This window comes from Onychomys torridus, chromosome 22 (genome assembly GCF_903995425.1).
Source record: "Onychomys torridus chromosome 22, mOncTor1.1, whole genome shotgun sequence".
Classification (NCBI taxonomy): domain Eukaryota; kingdom Metazoa; phylum Chordata; class Mammalia; order Rodentia; family Cricetidae; genus Onychomys; species Onychomys torridus.
Window position 1 is genome coordinate 2,004,583 of NC_050464.1, and position 23,004 is coordinate 2,027,586.

The 23,004-nt window shown below is 48.2% G+C and overlaps 1 protein-coding gene across 1 annotated transcript in view; it reads right to left on the reverse strand.

The window, feature by feature from the left end:
* Positions 1–4,194: 4,194 nt before the first annotated feature.
* LOC118572579 (WD repeat-containing protein 49-like) overlaps positions 4,195–23,004 on the reverse strand; it is a 48,535-nt gene continuing 29,725 nt past the window's right edge. Inside the window, 8 exon segments of the mRNA XM_036172297.1 lie at positions 4,195–4,432; positions 10,138–10,235; positions 16,444–16,637; positions 17,873–17,961; positions 18,516–18,555; positions 19,638–19,779; positions 19,972–20,030; positions 21,385–21,480. Of these exon segments, the coding sequence (XP_036028190.1) occupies positions 4,195–4,432; positions 10,138–10,235; positions 16,444–16,637; positions 17,873–17,961; positions 18,516–18,555; positions 19,638–19,779; positions 19,972–20,030; positions 21,385–21,480 (956 nt within the window).

Sequence of the window (23,004 nt, forward strand, 5' to 3'; positions counted from 1 at the left end):
AAATTCTCCTTAGCCAACATGCCACAGCTAGAGACCTCACTCAAAAGCAAGGCTATGTATTTGTTTTTGTGTCTGAAAACTTTAGTTTGGGCATTGGGAAGCTTATACCTAATGTGCACAGACACTACCCTGGAGATTTCCTGCTCTATCGGTTGATATTTTGGTAGTCTGGGGTGGGCAAATTATAAAAGGATAGATCCATTTTGGAAGCTGAAATACAATTGACACAGCACTAGCTCTGGAAAATTCCCTGACTGCATCAGAGAACAGTGGATGCCCTCAAGGATGGAGTGCTTGAGAGATGATTGTGTCTGAGGGAGCCAGAGAGACTAGGAGCTGCCAGTCCTGCTCTGTGCTAAGCAGAGATAAACATGGCCCCCTAAGTTACCTTACCAACTCCTGAGGGCAGCCTCTCCAACGTAGGAACTAAGCAAGCCTTATCCAAGCAAACCAATTCCAATGTGCTTGGAGCTGCATTTATGATCAATAAAATACAGAAAAGTACAGAGATGGGCCCGGCTGACAGGAGGGAAGAAGGTCTGGACAAGATTACCAAATGCTTGATAACTCATACCCTTCATTTAGATCCTGGTGGTTTTCCAGGGTCCACACGACCTTGGCGTTACCCTCAGCTACTTAGTTCCTCTGTAGAAGGAGCTCCTGCCTCCGTGATGGTTGAAGATTATTAAAGCAACTAGTGCAGTGTCTTAGGGTCCTGCACAGTGAGCATCCACTGAGGGTTTGATGCCTGCTGAACCGTCCCTGAGTCTCCAGTACCCCAGCACACAGCACACACAAGCATGGTCCCACTTTGGTGCTGTCTGAAAGTGTGTCTTCTGTATCAATACTGCCATGCATCGGGAGCATGCCTTGCTTCCTGATTGGTGAACCACAGCTGCTGCTATGTGTTTAGTGGAACCCCAGTCTATTTGTTACTGGTGGGTGCCCAAGGCTCCCACCTGACAGGTAAAGCTGCTGGGGCAACCTGACTGAAGTCCTGTTTATCCTTATTGGATGGTATATGTCTAAAATGAAATGAGTCCTGGGCTTAGCAGCCATGAGAATAAAACCTACGGTGTTACCTCTCTCATCAGCACGTCTGTAGACGGCAAAACATGGCCATTCTGTACTCTTGGGCTGATGCATTTCACACACCAGCTGTGTTCTGGCTGCTTGGATTGTTCTGTGTAGGTGTGAGCCCTTGTCCTCTGGGAGGAGGCATCCTCTGTGTGCTGGACAGGCCACTGGCTGGTCAATGAATGAACCCAGCTGAAAGGACATGGTCCGAAGTGTGGACCATAGGAAGAATGGTAGCCGGTCAGTTCAACACAGCAGGGTTCTGGGTGTGAAACTCCGAAGAGAAGGCCAAGCTGAAACAGACCGAGCAGGCAGTGGTCCAGGCAGCAAGTGTGGATGCTCAGATGTGTTCCACATGAACCCAAGAGGAGCTTGAGTTAACACGAACTCACCATGTCAAGTGGAGGTGTGTGACCCAGCCACTATTTGTTCAATGACTAATAGAGAGGCTCCATATGAAAAGCCTTCAGAAAGCTAGTATTGAGGGTGTCAGAAGAAACCAAAGGATTGGCCAGAAGACTAGATGGGAGACCAGGCCTATGAGGATACATACAGGACAGGAGAGCCACAAAATGTGCCCAGGTGATTTCTACAAATGGTTGCCGTGGAAGGGACCACTCACTGCTGCATTCCAAAAACACCAGACAGGCAGAGTCAGGAAAGCGAGTGGTCACCTGGAGGTAGTACATGACTTCGAGAGTCCATGTGTATCCTGGGGAGCCAGGGGTGGGGGTGGAAGGCACACACTAGGTCTGATGAACACAGATTTCCCTTAGCTCAATTTATCAAGGGATTACTGTTCTTGCCTTTTGTTCATTGAATCAAGAATCAGAGACCAACACTGCAAACTCAAGGGACCCTTGAGTGTCCTGTGTCTATCTGTCCATCTGGCTTCCCCAGGTCTTGCCCTCAGCCTCATACCTGTTTCCTGCTTGGGACCTTCTGGAAGGATCTGTGTCAGCCAATAGTTGACGTCATCCCTGATGCACTTACTATACAGTTGTCTCATCACAAAGCATTTCTAATTCCATTCCTCAGAGAAACAATAAAATTGAGATGGCTCAGTGGTTAAGGGCACTGGCTGCTCTTCCAGAGGTCCTGAGTTCAATCCCAGCAATCATATGGTGCCTCACAACCATCTAAGGGGATCTGATGCCCTCTTCTGTCTGGTACCCTCTTCCATCATGCAGGCATACAAGCAAATAGAGCACTCATATACATGAAATAAATACATATTTTAAAAAATGATCTGAAGACTGTGTCAGCCTAGTCACCAGTGTGGTAGATGGCATTTTGTTCGCTTCCAGGACACAGGGAGGGCCAGTCAGGACTGGGACCACCTCTGGTACATGAGAGCAGACCTGTGGGCCTAGGCCTGTGGGGTAACAGAAGCCCAACTCTGGCCAGCGTCTTGTTGAATCCCATTTCCTATGGCACCATTTTCTTCCTGAGTTAGTATGCCGCCCCCCCCCCCCCCTGGTTTAAGAGCAGTGGCTGGGTGCTATTGTCCTACAATTGGTATGGACACCTGGGCTGGCTGAAGAGGGTCCTGAAAATGAGCAGAGGATGAAGAGGTATTAAGGCAGGCCTGGGGCTTTGGTGAGGAGGACCATAGTTCACCCCAAATTCTATTTCCTTGGCATGGTAGCCCTGCCTGTTCCCACTTGCCCCCCTACCTCAAATGTACATACATGTTCTCTCTCTCTCTCTCTCTCTCTCTCTCTCTCTCTCTCTCTCTCTCTCACACACACACACACACACACACACACACACACACACACACACACACACACACACACACACCAGTTCATAGATGCAGAGCTCCACACAGGGACGGCCCAGGAGTGATCTGCATTATGGGAGGACAACCTTTACCTGTTCCTCAAACCACTGCTCAGGAGCCCCTTCCCAGGGACCGCCCGCCAGTCTCCTGTGCCCCGCCCCTTCTTGTTCACAGTGCTACTTCATAGTGATAGGCATCTCTGTGCCACCAGGCTGCAGGCTGCGTGCTCTTTGGGAAAAAAGAGCAGATGCCTAGTTCTGTTGGTGTCCCCAGTGTACCAGGAGCCTGACACACATATGAAATGTGGACTGCATGAGGAAACAGCAGTTCAGCACTGGCGGGGCTCCAGGCTCCTCGGGGACTCGGCCACCTTCTAGAAAGCATGGGGTCTGTGTTAGCTTTCGGGGCCTGCTGCTGGCACACAGTAACCATAGGCTGCCTTCAAACACATGCTTATTGTGGAACCATGGTGTGGGCAGAATGTGCTCTGGGGGAGTTTCACTGCATCCTGTCTGCCTCTTCCAGGCTCTGGGGGCCACCCTGCCTTCCCCCTTCTCTTCTTCCTTCTCTTCCCCCTCTTTCCCATGTGTCTCTTATAAGGAAACCAGAAAAATCCAGTGATCTATCTCAATACCCGGAACATCATTCAGTCTGCAGATCTCTTTCACTGGCAGCCCAGGTGCAGTCAGGGTTAAAAGAGGACAGAACCACCACCAGCACCTTTGATCTGGAACCTGTACTGGTCACAGAGGGACTGATCCCCACCCCTGCTACCCCCCAGCTCCTAGGAGCCACAGCTAGCCTCTCCTGAGTATTGGGGTAGAGAAAAGGCCAAGCCCCTCTTGATAAATCTCTCTTATAGCAGTTACCTTCTGGAAGTCTCCATTTCCTTATTGGTAAGATGGCTGCTAACAGTGTCTATACCCAGGGTATTGTTGGAAATTGATGGGAGACCACATCTGTCTGAAAGCAGGCCTCCCTGGCAAAAAGCACACTAGCAAAATGTCATCTCGTGTTTCCCAGCAGCCTCCCTGCTTGGCCCTGCCCTCAGCCTCCCCAGAGGCAGATGCCCTAAGTGGTAGGTGGAATGTGGAGGAGCTGTTTGGGGGCCACTGGGTGTGGCCACCTGCTCTGGGTTTCCCCCACACAGTGAAACATTGACTCTCCAGAATGAACACTGTGAATCCAACTTGTTCTCTGAAATTTCAGCTCTAATTGCTTCGGGATGAGATCATTTTTCTTTTTGTTCTTTGCTCCCACAGGGCAAAGCTCAATCTCAGTGAGCCGTTTCCATTACACAGGAAAGAACTAGCCGAGCAAGGAAGCAGAGGCTCTTAGCACTTGGGCAAGAAACTGCCCCAGGGTGAGAGTTCCTTCCTCCCCAGCAGCTCTGCTTCTCATTCCTGGCTGTGGAAACTGAGGGTGAACGCATCTGCACCAATGATGGACAGATCTGGCTTCTCCCCAGGAGCAGACACACAGGCGACCTCGTGGCATTGGAGGGCCTGGTAAATGCTGGGCCATTTAAGCTCAGGCATCTTCCAGTGAGGCTTTCTTTTGGCTGGCAGCAGTCTGGGGGAAAAGAATAAGTGTGAGGATTTTGGGGGGTGTCTAGAGATGGGCAGCTACAAGAGCCCCTAACTGAGCCGCCCAGGATGCTTTCCAAATGCACATGTCTGTGTGATCCCTTCCCCTTGGCTGTATGTCACCAACTCTTTCTTTCTGGTCATTTTTAGGTGCCTTGGAAAGCCAGCTGCTCCCACCTGTTGCAATTCTTTTCTTGTTCCAATTGCTTCCCCACCCCATCACCATTTCAATTACATCGAACAACTCAGGTCCAGAACTTCTCCCTCCTCTCTCTTCCTTTAGGGCTTTGCCCTTTCATATTCTTACCTCTTCTCTTTTTATGTTTTTGAAAAATATTTTTGTTCTATGTGTGTGGGTGTTTCGCCTGCATGTGTGTCTGTGTGCTGTGTATGGGTAGTCCTGTGGAGGCCAGAAGAGGGCATCATATCCCCGGAACTGGAGTTACAGATGGTTGTGAACTGCTGTGTGGGTGCTGGGAACTGAACCTGGGTCCTCTGGAAGAGCAACAAGTGCTTTTAACAAGAGACATCTTTCTGGTCCCCTCACTTCTTTATTTTTAATTGCGGTATAAAACATGTCGTAATAAGTTGACCGCCGGAACCAAATACATACTTGGCACATTCACACTGCTGTATAACCACCATCACCATTGGTTTCCAGAACTTACTCTCTTTTCCAGTTTTCTTAGACGATCCCATACAGCCTAAGGCTGGTCGCTGGCCTTTTAAACTCTCTATATATCTGAGGGTGACCTGGAACTCCTGATTTTCCTGCCCTCCCAAGTGCCAGGACTCTGTCCACATTCCACCATGTTCAGCTCCCAAACTCTTCCCCCTTACAAAACTGAATGCATGGACATTAAACAGCATCTCTTCATTCTCGTCTCCTCTAACAGCCATCATCCTGCTTTGACTCTGATGAGTCTGATTGTTCTGGGTACCTTGTGCCTTGGAAGCAGGCAGTATTTGTCATTTTGTGACTGGTTCGTTTCCTTTAGCACAATATCCTTAGGTTCATCCATGTGGTAGCACCTCTGTCTCCTTTTAAACCCCTTTAAAGTGGCTGCATCCTAGTATTCACACTAATATCTTTCTGGTATCAGCATGAATTCCCTCTCTCTCCAAACACCTTCTCCCCCAACATCCCCTGTACCAGTGTTCCCACAGTGCTCCATGTTCCTCCTGTTGGGGAATATTATTTTAAGATGTGTTATTTTTGTTTATGTTGCATTTGTTTAACTCTGTGAAGCTGTGTTACTGTGCCTGTCTAAAACCCATGATGGTCTAATAAAGAATTGAATGGCCAATAGTGAGGCAGGAGAAAGGATGGGTGGGGCTGGCAGGCAAAAAGAATTAAAAGAAGGAGAAATCTGGAGAAGAAGAAGTAGCCAGAGAAAGAGGATGATATCAGAGGCCAACCATCCAGCTACACAGCAAGCCATGGAGTAAGAGTAAGATTTACAGAAATAAGAGAGCAAGAAAAGCCTAGAGGCAAAAGAGACAGGTTAAGTTAAGGAAAGCTGGCTAGCAACAAGCCAAGCTAAGGCCAAGCATTTATAATTAAGAATAAGCCTCCATGTGTGATTTATTTGGAAGCTGGGTGACTGGCCCCCCAAAAGAGCAGAAACAAACAACTATACCTCCCATTATGCAAGAGCCAAGCGCTGAAGTGATGGAGGCTGGAGACCTGTTTGTCCCTCTTCAGGACAGACTCCTCTCTGTGGATGTGTCCCCATGTTGGATTACAGTACAGTGTAGGCATAGAGCAGTGCCCAACAAATACTGTGAAGTAAATGTCTAATAGGCATCCCCCAAAGGCACTCAGAATGATTTTCAAAACAAGCAAACAAACAAATCTGAATGTTCAGGGGAATGAGGGGTACTAACCTGCTTCCTGCAACATGGTTTGTCTCTGAGTTCTGCTGCCATCTTGGTCCCTTGTTCTCTGGCCTATCCTATAATCCCTGCCAAAAGCTAGTCTATTCCCCACTTTACTCCATGCACATCCTCCTGGGCCATCTATTCCTGCTACTATCTCTTTGGGAAGGATTCTCAGTCATCTTCCCATGTCTCTACTCCCACTGCTGAGCCCAGGAAGCAAATTCTCCCAGATGTCTTCCCACCATTCTGTTTCAACTTTAAAAGGACCCCAGGCAACAGGCGTATCAGTGAGTTGCCTGAGTGCCAACTTTGGGGCTGTGTTCTGCAGGCTGTGGATGCTTGATTCACAGTCATCCCCCACTTGCCCAAGGCATCCCCATGTTTAGAGCAGGTGCGTCTCTGTTTTTTCTTTGTACGTTCACATAAAAGCCCGAGACTTGTTCTCAGAGGAGAGCTGCAGGGAAGCTAAAGAACAGTGAGGCCATCCATACCTGTGCCTGGCCACCTACGAGTGATTTAACTTCAGGTGAGCAGCACAGTCTCCCAAAGCCTCAGTTGCCTCTTCTGTGGAGATCACCAATGGGGTGTTCTCCAGGGATATAATGAGGAATGAACAAAGTCCTTGTTGTGGAATATTCTTTCACACTGTGTGAATACATGTCACTGTGATTGGTTTAATAAAAAGCTAAATGGCCAATAGCTAGGTAGGATTTTTCAGGGCAGAGAGGATGCTGAGAAGAAAGGCAGAGATGCCAGGAGTCTAGAGCCAGACTCAGAGGAAGCATGGTATGTAGGAGATGCCACGGATGCAGAGCAAGTAGCAAGCCACATAAAAAAATGTCGATTAAAGGACATGAGTTAAGTTATAACAGCTAGTTAAAAACAAGCCTACGCAATTGGTTGAGCTTTCATAATAAGTCTCTGTGTTGTTTTTTGTGAACTAGTAGTGGCCTAAAGACAAATCCATCTGCAAGTCCTGTTGAATTTAATGTCTTAGATGGCCTTGGGTGGGAGATCTTCCACACGTGGGCCTCATTAAGACAGTGGAAAGAAGAGAACCTTGTCCTATGAGCTGTAGATGAAGTCCTCCCTCCCCCGACCTGTGATCTTTCTGGCTTTCTATGTACAGCCAAGCTACCCATGGAACACTTGACTTGACTTCCAAGGACTCTGTTGCATGGAGGATCCCTGTAGTAGATGCTTTCTGGAAGGGACTGGTGGTCTTAGCCACTCCACCAATACCCACCCTGCAAATAAATGCTCACAGCCCTGTGAATGCCCTCATGACATAGACAGCCACAGTGACCTTCTGCCCGAATGGGGAGAGGAGCTGTGTGCTTACCCAGAATCAGCTGTCTGTTTTCAAACCTGCCTATGCCTCTTGTACACTTGGTCAGGGTTATAAATTTATCTGAATAAAGTGAAAATTATATGAATGGGAAATAATGAGAAAAACAAGACTTTGTGAAGGCTGAAGACGGGGCTTTGACGTGAGTAGCTGGCAGATGATAGAGAATCAAGGATAAACAACTGTTAGAGTTTGGGGAAATGCTAGAAACAGAAGGACATTGCACTTCCATGCTTTGCAAACTTGCTCATCTTCCAGGTTTGCTTTTGTAAAAGCAGAAATGGAAACTTATTCATGATGTATTGGACATCCAAAGACTGGTGAATGAGTGTATGATCTTCATGTTGCCAATTGAAGTAAAATATTGATAGAATGTGTTTTTCATTTCTAATGTTTCCTGCCTTAAAAGGCATACACTTTAAAATTTGCCCAACAACCACCAGTGTTGATGGGGTAAGACTCACCCAACAGACCCAGTGCCCCTTTTTTCTCCCATCATTTGCCTCTCATTTTACTTTCTGTTCATTTATCCTTGCCAATAGCAAACCCAGAGAATCAATCCAATTCTGAATTTAGAGCTAACTCCCCTTTGCCATTCTGTGCTGCCACTCTTTGGACCCAAGAGAGTCAAACAAAACCTACCATTGTGGACTCTTGCTGTACTTGCTCTTAATGACATTTGTTCCCACCTCACCCCCTACACTGGTGTTTTTGAGGAGAGAAGCAAAGGAGTGCCTGTAGATGTGTAAAGAGATCATCATGCAGCTGCTAGACTCCCTGCTAACTCCATCAACCAAGGATGGAGGTGCTAATGGTGTCAGTAGTAAGGGAAGGAGTTTCCCACTTCCAGTCTCCAACTCCAACACACCATCACATCCAACATCTTGGTGTACCCCATACTGCTGTGGAATAATCCTTTTGTACACTGTAAAGATTTGTCACTCAGATTGGTTTAATAAAAGAGCTGATTGGCTAGTAGTCAGGCAGGAATTATAGGCAGGACAACCTAACTAGGAGAATGAGGGGAAGAAGAAACTTGGTGTCAGAGGAGATGCCAGCCAGCTGCTGAGGAAGCAGGACATGTAGAAAATGAGGTAACGAGCCATGAGCCATGTGGCAAAGCATAGGTAGGAAATATGGATTAATTTAAATGTAAGAGTCAGGTACTAACAAGCCTGAGCTCTTGGCCAAGCATTTATAATTTATATTAAGTCTCCAAGTTAGTTATTTGGGAAGCAGCTGCTGGTTATTTGGGAATAGGCAGTTGGGACAGGAAAACTCCTCCTACACCATACTTTCTTGGGAGATCACTAAGTATATACATAGGAAGTTGAAATGACCTACAGTCCAATTAACTACAACCCAAGTCTATATTGTTTTCCCACAGGCTAGCTATTTGACCCAGTCAAACTTTGGATTCGTGGCCTCCAGACACATTCTGGCATGATGCACATAGTGGGTGAATCTTCCGTGTGAAAGGCCCTCTAACTCTGACAGCATTCAAAGCATTTTACATGTTTAGCATCTAGGACAGAACTTGCTAGTTCTCTAACAAAAACCCTTTCTCACACTTGGCTCCTTCGTTAGTCATGGCGTCTGGTGTGACCAGCTGTGGCCATGTGTCTAAGGGCTGCCCCTTAAGATGCAAGCAGAAGTCAGTAGAAACTCCTATAATATTTCATAAAGGATGCTGGTCCAGCTGGAAAATGGATGCCCTGGGCCCCTACTCCCTATGCCTCCGTTTGCACTTTGGGGGTGTAGGTGGAAGGCAAGGGTTCCTGTAGCTGTCTTTACTGTTAGCGAACTGTGGAGATGGAAACAGGCTCCACAGGGAAGGAGCTTGAGCTCATGATGAGCATGACACATGGTGAGGATGGGGCTGTCCCTCACACAGGCTCTAAACCTAGAGTCTACGGTGAGAGGCCTCAGAGGACACTGAAGGGGCTGTTCCTTGGGTCTGTTGATGACCAGAGAAGAACATCTCAGGGGTCTGGAGGGGAACAGTCACTCACTCTGCTTTTCTAGAACCTGCCACGTTCCAGTGCACGGGAACTGGAGTTGCATACAGGGCTTTGAGGTAGCCTGCAATGTGCAACTTTGGGAGCCCTGGGACTTCCTTCTCACTCCATGTCCTCAGGAAACCAGAAGGGCTACATAGGGCACCTGTATGAGAGGTGGTGAGGCCACACTGCCTCTTGTGCTGTGGAAGCAGTAACACCAGCTACAGAGCTATCAGCAAAGACGGATGTACGGGCCTTGGTCATGTGTGGTAGCCAGCTAAAAGGGGGAGGTGGGGGGCATTAAATCACATAGATAGGACACACAGTGGGTGACACTTGGGTAGTGACCTCAGTTATACTCACAGGCTGGGGGAGCTTAGGGACAAGTAACTCATGTAGGCATCAGACAGGGCTACAGGCCTCAGCCAAGAGCGGCTGCGGCTGCATTCTTTCCAGACTGACCTGCCGCGGCAAAATGCAGACCATCGGCTTTTATCTTCTTTCGCCTCTGCTTCAGCGACAGGACCTTCTAGGGAGGGGAGGTTAGGGGTCTTTTCAGTCTAGAGGAAGAAGACAGAGATGTAAGAGCAGGAACCGTGACCACTCTGGTAACCGAGGCCAAGGGACACCTGCGGGGCACGTGGCTTTTCTGTGGGAGAACAAGACTCCGGCTGGCTGAACTGGCCAGAGGACAAGAGGGCGTCCCCTGGAGCTTTAGTGCTGTGTCTCAGCACCCACTAGCCTGCAGCATTGTCCTGTGAGCTCTCCTCAACATCCAGTCAATTGACTTTGGCTGTGGCTGTCTGCTCTCTCTTGGCAGCTTGGAAGAGGCAACACCAGCATTCAGAGTCCAAGGAATCCATTAGGTTTTTCTTGAACAGGAATTTAGACAAGCACACACTTTTGAAGGCTGGAAAGAAACGTCTAGGTCATCTAAACCTGTGGTGGTATTGTGTTCCCCAAAATATTGTGCACCCTAATAAACTTATCTGGGGTCAGAGGACAGAACAGCCACTAGATAAACATAGAGGCCAGAAAATGGTGGCACACACACGCCTTTAATCTCAGAAAGTGAGCCTTTAATCCCAGGGAATGACGGCAGAAAGAGAAAGATATCTAAAGCTTGAAGACCAGAAACTAGAAGCATTTGGCTGGCTAAGCTTTTAGGCTTCTAGCAGCAGTTCAGCTGACATCCATTCGGATATAAGGACTCAGAGGCTTCCAGTCTGAGGAAACGGGATCAACTGAGGAACTGTTGAGGTGAGGAAGCTGTGGCTTGTTGTGCTTCTCCGATTTTCCAGCATTCACCCCAATAACTGGCCTCAGGTTTGATTTGATTAATAAGAACTTTTAAGATTCCTGCTACATAAACTCACCCTCCACTTTACAGCTCAGCAGAAGGGACTGCTGGAGGTCACATGACTAATGAATTAACTTGGGAGTAGAAGCCAGGGACCCCTCTCTCAGGAACAACCGCGAAACACCTTATTTTGCAATTTTACCCTTTGGATTCCGGGTCCAAATACACTATAGAAGGGCTCAGGGGGTTGTTGTCTGTCCTCCTTATCTAAGAAGTAACTTTGTGGTGTTTTAAGTGAGAAGTCTGGACCCTGCCTTATTTATAGTTTCTATTGCTGCGAGGAATCACCAGGACCAAAGCAGCCTGGGGAGGAAAGGGTTTGTTTAGCTTACACCTCCACAGCACTGTTCATCACTGAAGGAAGTCAGGACAGGAACTCAAACAGGGCAGGAACCTGAGGGCAGGAGCTGATGCAGAGGCCATGCAGGGGTGCTGTTTACTGGCTTGCTTCCCATGGCTTGCTCAGCCTGCTTTCTTGTGGAAACCTGGACCACCACCTGGGGATAGAACCACTCATAATGAGCTGAGCCCTCCCGCATTGATCACTAATTAAGAAAATGCCCAACAGGATTGCCTACGGCCAGATCTTATGAAGGCATTTTCTCAGTTGAGGTTCTCTCCTTTCAGATGACTGGCTCTAGCTTGAGTCATGTTGACATAATACTATCCAGGACAATTGACCTGTGGTAGTTTGATGTAATTGGCCCCCATAAACTCAGAGGGAGTAACATCATTAGGAGGTGTAGCCTTGCTGGAGGAAGTATGTCACTGTGGAGGCAGGCTTTGAGGTTTCCTATGCTCAAGACACACTCAGTGTCTCAGACCACGCCCTGTTGCCTACAAGGTGTAGGACTCTCAGCTATTTCTCCAGCATCATGTCTGCCTGCACGTCACCATACTCTCAGCCACCATGCTTCCCACCATGATGATAATGGACTAAACCTCTGAAAATGTAAGCCACCCCAATTAAATGTTTTCCCTTCATAAGAGTCATGGTGTCTCTTTGCAACAATACATACCCTAACTAAGGCAGACCCTTGTCAACTTGACACACAAACACATCACTGCTGAGTCACCATCTTTCCTTTCTTGTTCATCCTCAACGTTACACATTAACACCAAAGCCACAAAATAAAACATTCTAACATCTTTAAAAGTTCCATAGTCTTTACAGAGTCAAACACTTTAAAATTCAGTCTCCTTTAAAAAAAATCCCAAGTGTCTTTTAAAACCTAAAATCGCTTTTAAAATTCTGTCTCCCAACTGTGGGCTCCTGTAAAATTAAAAATAAATTATTTTCTTACTTCAAGATGTAAGAACCTGTCACAATCAAGCACAAGCAAAACCAAACTCCAACAGTGCAAATAACTCAATGTCCAGTGTCTGGGATTCGCTCAGATCTTCCAGCCTCCTCCAGGGAACTTTGGTCACTTCTTTGGCTCAGCTCTCCACAGTATACACAACTTGTTTTCTAGGCTCAGGCCAACTCCACTCCACACCTGCTGCTGTTCTTGGAGGCCATCCCCTAGTACCAGCATCTCCAAAATCACTGGGTCCCCCGCTGCAATGGGGCTGTGCTTTCACCAATAGCCTCTCGTGGGCTCTCTTCAGGGACTCCAGCCCCGCCACACAGTGCCAAGCTTAGGGTGCTCTCCATGACCCCTTCATGCCTTTAAAACCAGAACTGCCTGGGTAACTCTCACACTACCAAGTTCAATGGCCAGCATGAGGTACAAACTTGGCTGCTTCTGAAACACTGTGTGTGCTGACTGTGAGGAAATGCTTCTCAGAAGATTTCACCTCAACGATGCTGGTCTCTTCTTAATCACTCCTGATTCCTCAGCCCCAGCTGACCAGCATCCATTGTCCCAGCAAAGGAAAGGCTTTACTTTAGTGGTCCTTGTTAAAAATGATAAGCAGTTCTGGTTACTGGGTTGGAAAGGTCATGAGGCACAAACCATGACAAAACCCAATATGGGAGCTTTATTCGGAGAAGGGGGCAGACAAAAGAACCAGGCCTGGGGAAAAAGCACATGCAGAGAGCAGAGAGAGAGAGGAGAGAGAACAGAGAGGAAGAAAGAACAGAGAGGAAGGGAGGAGTCTAGTCCAGCTTTTTAAAGGATTCCTGTGAACATGGGCAGGTGGGCTTATGGAACTACGCCATGCATGCGCTGATTTCGTGACCACACTGCACGCAGTAGTCACCAGCACGAGAGTCATGGCACTGATGTTAAAAATGATAAGCAGCACTGGTTACCATGCAGAAAGGTCATGGGGCATGAGCGATGACAAAACCCAGTATCAGAGCTTCATTAGGAGGAGGAGACAAAAGGACCAGGCCTGGGGAAGGAGCACATGCAGAGAAGAGAGAGGGGGGGGAGACAGAGATAGAGACAGAGACAGAGACAGAGGCAGAGGCAGAGACAGAGACAGAGGCAGAGGCAGAGGCAGAGGCAGAGGCAGAGGCAGAGGCAGAGGCAGAGACAGAGGCAGAGGCAGAGGCAGAGGCAGAGGCAGAGGCAGAGGCAGAGGCAGAGGCAGAGGCAGAGGCAGAGGCAGAGGCAAAGGCAGTGGGGGCAGGAGAGAACAGAGAGAGGGAGAGTTGGTGTCCAGCTTTTTAAGGTGCAGGCGGGCTTACAGAACTATACGTCACACATGCGCAGATTGCATGACCATGCCTCGAATATGTAATCATGCAGCACGCACTGATGATTAAAATGCAAGAGCCCTTGCTTAGCTCCTGAACTGCGTGTGTGCGATCATGCAGCTGGAGTGGCAGCAGAATCCTAACAGTTCTGGTCTCTTGTTAATCACAGCTGATTCTTCCTCCCAGATAACCAGAACCACAGATCTTCACCTCAAAATACAAATGTCCCTGACAGAGTCTTTAAACTTCCCTCTGGAGCTTCACAAGCCAGGTCTCCATTGTCTTCACTGCTCTCAATATTCTTATCTTCCAAGCTCAATGGATTTGTTTGTTTGTTTGTTTGTTTTTTGTTTTTGGAGACAGGGTTTCTCTGTGTAGTCTTGTACCTTTCCTGGAACTCCCTCTGTAGCCCAGGCTGGCCTCGAACTCATAGAGATCAGCCTGCCTCTGCCTCCCAAGTACTGGGATTAAGGCGTGCACCACCACTTCTACCCGGCTAACACACAATGGATTTTTTTTAAAATATTTATTTATTATGTATATGGTGTTCTGCACTTATCCCTGCAGGCCAGAAGAGGGCACCAGATCTCATTACAGATAGTTGTGAGCCACCATGTGGTTGCTGGGAATTGAACTCAAGACCTCTTGAAGAACAGCCAGTGCTCTTAACCTCTGAGCCATCTCTCCAGCCCCACAATGGATTTTCTATAGCCCAAAGTTCCAAAGTCCTTCCACAATCCTCCCCAAAACATGGTCAGGTCTGTCACAGAAATACCCCACTCCTGTTACCAACTTGTCTTAGTTAGGATTTCTATTGCTTTGATGAAACATCATGACCAAAAGGCAAGTCAGGGATGAAAGGGTTTATTTGGCTTACACTTCCACATTGCTGTTCATCATCAAAGGAACTCAAACAGAGCAGGAATCTGGAGGCAGAAGCTGATGCAGAGACCATGGATGGAGGGGTGCTGCTTACTGGCTTGCTCCCCGTGACTTGCTCAGCCTGTTTTCCTATAGATACCAGGACCACCAACCCAAGAATGGCACCACCCACAGTGGGCTGGGCCCTCCCCAGTCAATCACTAATTAAGTAAATGGCCTGTGGCATCTTTTCAGTCAAGGGTCCCTCCTTTCAGAGACTTTAGCTTGTGTCAAGTTCAAGTTGATATAAAACTAGCCAGGACAGTCCACCATTGGTGTGCTGTTTGGGAGGCTCAGGAGCTGCGGCCTTGCTGAAGGAAGGGTGTCACTGAGTGTTTACAGACTGGCGCCATTTCTGGCGGACTCTCTCGGCTTGGGGCTTGCAGAGCCTTGTACCTTTCTCACCGCCCTCTGTCAGTCTTCAGGATGTGAGCACTCAGCTTCTGCTTCAGCTGTCATGCCACTTGCTGCCATGTCTCCCTGGCATGATGGACCCTTCTCCCTCCAGAACCGGAAGCCAAACAATCCCTCCCTTCTGTAAGTTGCCTGGGTCATGTGTTTTTATCACAGCAATAGAAAAGTAAGTAATATAAACTTTTGACTGGTTTTCAAAGCACCTACTGTAGTCAGACGAATCAGAGCGACATTTTCTTATACAAGATCAAGATCACTCAGGAAGACTTGGTTCACCCTTGGAGAGCGAGCCCACTATGAATTATTCTGTCCCACTGAGTGTCCTTCAGGGCCCTTCCTCCTCCATCCCTCTTCCTGCCTCCACCTTTCCCCTTCTTTGTCCTCCAGGACCCCACCCCCCCCCCCACCCTGCCCTTGAAACTGAAGTTTGATTTCTCCCTAGGTCTGCCTCTGAACACAAGAACTGGCTGAGGCTTTGTCTCTCTCTTTTTTTGTTTTTCTGTTTCTCCTTTCTCTCTTCCCACCTCCGCCTGAGCTTTTGTTTTCTAAATTGCCGGCCTATCAGAATTAATGAACACATTAGCATTCTCCATATTGAATGCTAGCTGAAATGACTGTTTCTAAATTAGCCAACAGTGCCAGCCACATTCTGAGTCTCCCCGCGGTATCCCTTGGTAGCCTTGAGAACAAGATCCGGAAAGGTGCTTCAGGTGAGTCAGAGGCTGTTTCTTGTGTGTGCTGGCCTGGATCCTTTGTTTCTATTTTGAACACCTCTGGGGCTCTAAGCTGGAGTCAGTGGCTGGGTTATACTGGGAATCTGCACTCTGTGAGGCTGCCGAGGACAAACGGAAGATGTGATTCTGCTGGCAGAGCAGGTGTCCTGCTTTGAGTTGTGACGTAGCTGGCAAGCCATAGCTCATGAAATGACCTTCTTTTCAATTTATGAAAGGGCAAGCATTTCTTGGAAAACCACATCTTTCATGGGAGCTCTAAATCAAGGCTGCATGGACCAGGGCCCTCTCCAAATCTCATAGAGTAGAGCATTAAGCTGAGCACAGCTTCCTCTTGGTGATTAGGAGCCCCTGCTTTGAAATGAATGCAAAATAAAGCATGGGCTGGATGTGCAAGGTCTGCCCATCTCAGAGGCGACACTAGGTTGAGCATGCTCCAAGGCCAGGGACAGCTGCCTTTCTGTAGGCTAAAGGAGGAAAGGGCTGGGAGATCCTCTCCTTCATCCTACAGATGGATCACCTGTCCCAATGGTCCTTAACAGTGCCATTGCCCAGGATGGGGGAGACACGTTCTCCTTCCCTGCAGCCTTGGTTCACCAGATCTATGCTTTGATTCTCTTAGCCTATGTGTGCACTCCGCTGCTTGGCAGAAAACCCATGAAGGAAATACAAATGGTTGGTGTTCAGGCACCAACCTCAAACAGTACCTTCTCCTCCATTAAGCTGTCCTGCTCCTGCCGTCCTCCTGAGCACCCAGCAGCAACATCTGTTTCCAGTACTAGGTGGGTGGGCATGCTCTGAGGGTCTGTCAGAACCTCAAAGGGGACTCTTGGGTGACTCCAGGAGGCAGGGGTAAAAACATCCCAGGGGTGATTCTGCCCAAAGGTCCCTGGAGGAATAAAGATAAATGAATAAATAGCATGCAAATGACAATGGGTAACCTGTCTTCTAACCAGAGCAGAGCTTACTACTAATGTGGGTAGATCTCCTCAAGACTGGCAGGGCCACGTCAGTCCAACTAAGTTATACCCTGGTAGTTCCATAGGAAACAAATATAGGACAACTAACCCTTGAAAGAGAATCCTAGAAAGACTCCTATCATGTAGGTGTGCAGGCTACTCAACAATGTACCAAGAACTTGAAAGATAAATTCAGTCAGTCACAAACCTATTTTAAGAAACACAAGATATGGGTCAAGACACTGTACTCAGACAGGCTCCAGTCTCCCTAAGCAGTGGATTAGACTATTCTTGGTACCATGGTCAATATATACTAGGCCCTTGTCCACCCTATAGCTAAATGTCCCTGCCTAGTTATGATCCTTTATGATAAAATAGTTCCTTCCCAAAGTAGCTTCCTTCAGCCCACTGATTTTGATGAGCTCAAAACTCTTTGATTTTTATTTTTCTAATTTTGGAGACAGGAAGCTAATGGTATAGTATAGACCAAATCACATCACCCAAAAATGTGGACGGTGAAGCCTTAACCCTCAAGGTGACTGCATTTGGAGACAGGGACCCTGGTAAGGTAGTTAACTCGAAATAAGGTCATAAGACCTAATAACATTAGCGTTCTTATTGTTGGAGACAATAAAGAGCTGTCTCCATCATGTGTGGATCAAAAGGCCAGTGCTCTGAAACCCAAGAAGATTCCTCACCAGAACCTGGCCATGTGGAGACCATCATCCTGGACTTCCAAAGTCCAGAACTGAGAAGAAATAATGAGCTATGATACTCTGTTCATGACAGCCTGAACATACTAACATAGTTTAACACAGAGGACCCGTGATTCTGTGGAGCCACGGCACCTTTGGCCCTGAACTGAGGGCCCTTACCTATGTAGGGGTATGTCTTACAGAGGTGGACCCTTACCTATGTAGGGTATGTCTTACAGAGGCGGACCCTTACCTATGTAGGGTATGTCTTACAGAGGCGGACCCTTACCTATGTAGGGTATGTCTTACAGAGGCGGACCCTTACCTATGTAGGGTATGTCTTACAGAGGCGGACCCTTACCTATGTAGGGGTATGTCTTACAGAGGTGGACCCTTACCTATGTAGGGTATGTCTTACAGAGGCGGACCCTTACCTATGTAGGGTATGTCTTACAGAGGCGGACCCTTACCTATGTAAGCACCATCTTTGCTCCACAGGCGCACAGTGCTGTCCAAGGAAGATGACAGTAAGATGTTATCTCCTTCAATCAGCTCCAGACTAGCAAAATAAAAGAGAAGAGCTTTGTCAAGGCTGCTCTGCAAGAAAGGGAGGGACACTGGATCCAATAGGATGGACTAGAGAAACCAGATTCATTTTTAAAAGCCATTTTCCCCCCACCTCCTCTCATACCTCACAGCCTCCAAAATCCCAAGTCCACTCCCAAGACATCAAGTGGGATGTATGGGAAACTGCCTTGCAGGTGACAGGGTGGGTGGAAGAGCAAGTGGTCAAAAGATCTAGCAAGTTCAGTCTCTCTCTCAGCACTGACTCCTTTTAAGCCTCGTATAAATCCAAAGCTCATAGACTTACTGTAGACTACCAGGTCAATACAGGGAGAACTACCCATGACTAAGAAAAACAATGACTTGGAATCTCTCCCTTTGATCCCACGTGGACCACATTCATCTTGCTTCATCAGGGGCAGAATGGAAATGCAATTTTCCTCCTTGACAAGCTCAAGGGGGGTTTGAGAGGACTGATTTGATCAAAACTTGAACAATTATTTCCCTTCTTTTATGGATTACTGAACCCTTCAAAAGGATGGTACTCACGATGTCACCATGCTGACATGAGCCCTCCAGGATGTCACTGCTAAGAAAAAATAAAGAAGACATCTGAGTAGGATCCTGTAGGAAGGAATCCAATGAGGATATGTGCTCTCTTGGAAGGGGCATTGATGTGTGGTTGTTGGGTCTTTCTGCTTCAATTCCCTAAGTGAGCACCAAGCACCTACTATGTGCAAGACCTCCTCCCATACCATCTCTGAAAGTGTGTGAAATAGGAGCAGTGTATCATACTTACACAGTGATTTTCCTCAGTGATTTTTATTTTGTATGCATACATACATGGCATGCTTGGATATTTGCAAGTGTTTGAGTACAGATGTGTGTGTGCACACATGTATACAGATGTAAAGACCCCAGGTGGATGTTGGCTGTCTTGCTCCATTGCTCTTTACTTTATAAATAAAGTATAAATCAAGGTGGGGTTCACTGATGAGTCTAATCTAGCTAGCCAGCTTGCCCTGGGGTCCTCAGTCTCTGATTCCTGAATGCTGAGATTACAGGTGGGCTGTGATGCCCACCCTCCTCTCAGGAGAGAGGGGATGTGTGGCTGTGTGCAGCTGGCTTTTAAGAGAGTATTGGAAATACAGACATGGTCCTCGTGTAAGCATTCTCTCTCTCTGATAAATAATGTGTTGTTGCACAATCTTGCAAGTAAACCTCTGTGCACATTTGTCCTTTTCCTTTTCCTTTTTTTTTTTGTTTTTTGTTTTTGTTTTTTTGTTTTTTCGAGACAGGGTTTCTCTGTGTAGCTTTGTGCCTTTCCTGGAACTCACTTGGTAGCCCAGGCTGGCCTCGAACTCACAGAGATCCGCCTGGCTCTGCCTCCTTTTTCAAATCCCTAGAAGCAGCACTGCCATTGGCAGCACTAGACCCAGGCTGTCCACGTGCCCCTCAACGAGCAATCACTCTCTGTTTCATGTTAGCTGATGCCCCCTGTCCTGCACCCTTGCTGACATCACATGTTTGCAGGAAACTGTTTGCTGCTTTCCAAGAACTTTAAGAGTAATCCCTCCACACTGGGACAATTTAATTTTCCCACAAGACCATCATACTAAACCCAAAGCATAGATCTTATCTATGCTTAACATGAAGAAATTCACTGCGTACTGTTGGGAGCCTGCAGCTCTGGTCCCTGGAGGCCATATTCCCGGATGTCGCAGACATGTACAAAGCCTTGCTGGTCAGCCAGGTAGGCGAGGGTGTCTCCTGCTGTCAGCACAATGCTGCTCACCTGGGCTTTCCCTCTGGACTGAGACACACGGAGGGCAAGGACAATAAGAAGGGAGAAATGTCAGGAAGATATCAAAGTGAAGAATTGGAACCCGGCCGACAATCCTGGTGTATAGGCTAGTGTCAGGGAACAAACAAGCAATGATAACAACAACAACGACAACCACACAGACCCATAGCCAGAAAATGACCCAGTTGTTCCCCAGCTTACCGGAGCGAAGTTCGCAAGGAGGCCAGCCCCACTAAAGAGCTTCCAGAAAGCAACGGAACCTAAGGGAAGAGAAGCAGTAAGGGGTGGCTGAGAGTGGACCGGGCGGACCCCGCTGTTGTGGAATATTTGTTTAACCAGGCAAAGATGTGTTGCATTTGTTCATGCTGCATTTGTTAGCTATGTAAAGATGTGTTGCATTTGCGTTGATAAATTAACCTGGACTCAAAGAGACAGGGTTAGCAACTGGTTGACAGGAAGTAGCAGGGAGGAGCTTATCGTGGTTTTTGTTGTTGTTGGAGCAGTGTGGAAGGTTCCTGGACCCCAGCAAAGAGAGAAAGCTAGCCGGTTGCTAGTCTAACTCTCTGAGCTTGCATGTTTTCACCCTGGTCTTGGAATCTCAGGTTTGATTAGAATGGTAATGGAGGTAAAAACGGTGTCACACTGGCGGCAAATATCTCTTCGTTATTTGCTTTGTTTTCTTCAGTTAGAGCTGTAAGAGCACATTAAGGAGGGGTTTTGACACTGCTGACTCAGTGGGCTCTCCTCCAGTAATCAGGGTGGCCTTCTGGGCAGAAGAGGGTTCCATCTTTGGCTGTTAAGGACAGTATGTGCTGGGAATTAATGTCTTCCAGCTGGGTGAGCGTGTGGGTGTGTGTACTATTTTAATTAAGTATTTGTCAGAATGCACCTGGCCTAGTGACCTCAATTCTCGTCTGTGGTTTACTTGTGGGTTCAGGTAGCCAGGCTTTGTGAAGGCGGTGAGCATGCAGATCATCTCCTCTTAGGAGAGAGGGGGCTACGCTCCCACCAGGTAAACCAGAAAGGATGAGGATGATTCAAGAAGGAAGCAAAGACAGCTGAGCGCCCCCCATCCCCAATAGCACCTGATGCCAAAGAGACCTGCAGTGTGGGGCTGAGACAAGGAGACAGAGGTGGCCTGTCGCTGGTGACAACCAAACGCCCTGGGACCAAATATGTACAGCCTACCTTCTACGTCTCCCAGCCACAGCCTTTACCTTGTAATTTTTACTGAAAATCCTAGCGTGTTTGGGGGCTGGTTTGGGCACACTTGTTACCGATGAAGCTTGAAGGGCCCATCCCTGGGTTAACGCCAGCTAGCTGGCTGACGGCCCCTGCTGAGTCCTCACTTGCTTCTCCATAGACTGTGCCAGCTCCACCGCTGACCCCAACATCCTGCCAGCTCTTCACTCCATGACCTTTGGCTGAGGGGGGCGCTACCTGTGGCTGCTTACACTAGCTTCCTTTGTGTTGTGCTGGGGTGTTAGCCTGGGATCTGTTAGTAAAACCAGTGATGAAGTAGCAGAAGCAGCCTGAGAGGTGGACGGTGCCACTCGGGCCTAGCTCACCCCACCTGGACCAGGCATGGCCTTACTTTAGAAGTTAGAGACTCACCTCCGGGCCCATTGCTGATGAGGGAGGCAGCTGCTGAGTCCAACTTTGTTGCCCGAGTCTTTAGGAAGGCGAGTCGGGAAACACTTCTGTCTGGGCCTAGAAATGGAAGCAGGCTCTTTGGCTTGTTTTCCAATCTCCCTGCCTTATTACTGCCCCCTGCCAACTCCATCACAGGTCCCCCCATCAAGTGTGTGTGTGTGTGTGTGTGTGTGTGTGTGTGTGTGTGTGTGTGTGTATGCATGCGTGCGCGCGCGGCTGTCTGTCTGTCTCTCCCCCCTCTCCTTACTGTCTCTTTCTCTCTCTCTGTCTTTCGCTCACTTGCTTGTTCTTGCTTTCTCTCTCTGATACATATATTCGACTCTCTTGCACATGGCTGCCCCAGCAGCATTTGAAAGCAAACAGAGAAAGGGGCCCTGCCCTTCTTGACTTAAAACCCAGCCAGGGGCAGAAGGATAATGGCTCCAGCAGCCTGTGGGCACACCAACCTCCCTCCCCCAACCCTGGGACTTTTAGAGAAAGAGAATGGGAATGTGTCCTGAGTTACAAGGACAGCCTGAGAGATCTAAGAAGTCCAGGCAGCATAAACAGCCAAGCACCCTGAGGTGAGGGTAGGCATTAGCCCAGGGTGCTCAGACACTTCCCCAAAGCATCCCTGGCGGAACAAGTTTGAGGGCACTGTATTTCAGCAGAGACCTTCACTGCACAGTGGCGGGCTGCTGTCAGAAGGGAGATTCACAGGTAAGTAAATAGGAGGAAGATTTTGTTCCTGACCTCAGGATCCCCATCCCTTCCTGCTTATTTTTCACCTACTTCTGATCAACTCTTACCGATACAGCCTCATACTGGGTGTGGGGCGTGGGACAAGCAGCAGAGACCCAGAATGAAACAAACAAACAAGCAAACAAACAACCCCAGAAATGGACACTGTTGGTGCGTTCAGGGGAGGACAGAGTTCGGGAAGGTGTCTCCAGTGGGCTGTGTTGGCTCTGACTGTTGGAAGATGGCCTAGGCAGAGAAGACACTGTGGAGGAGACAAGTGCCACACCAGAACTCAACGGACACCACCAGGTCCCAAATACCTCAGCCCAGGTCTACATCCCCAGAGCTCCCTCAGCTGCCAAGTCTGGGGCTCTCGATCGCTAGTCCTCTGGTGTCTCTTGGTATGTGAAACTCAAGTATTTGCCACTGAATACCAATCTTAGGAACCTAAGCAAGCCCCTGCCTCCAAGAGACACAAAAGAATATTGTGGAAAGGAAGCCTGGGCAAAGCACAACCCTCCCATGACCTTCCCTGAGCCAGGCGGGGGAAGGGGGCTCCAGAGAAGAAATGGGAAGGTACATGTAGGGTATTAGGAAGAGAGAGTTCTGGAGGACACTCCACCTCAGTCCTCCTCCCCCATTCCTCTCCCCAAACTCTGCCTCATCCCACCAAACATGGCTCCTCCCCCAAAAGATGCTCAAGACCACGCCCACAGGGTATTTAAATTGCTCCCCAGAAAACAGCCGTGGGTTTTCAGTCTCTCTTCCCTGTCTCCTCTCTTGGGGGGAGGAGGAGTTAGAAAATCATCCAGGGTTTTTTCATCCATTAAACCTGAGCTTTTTCTAATTCAGTTTGATTTG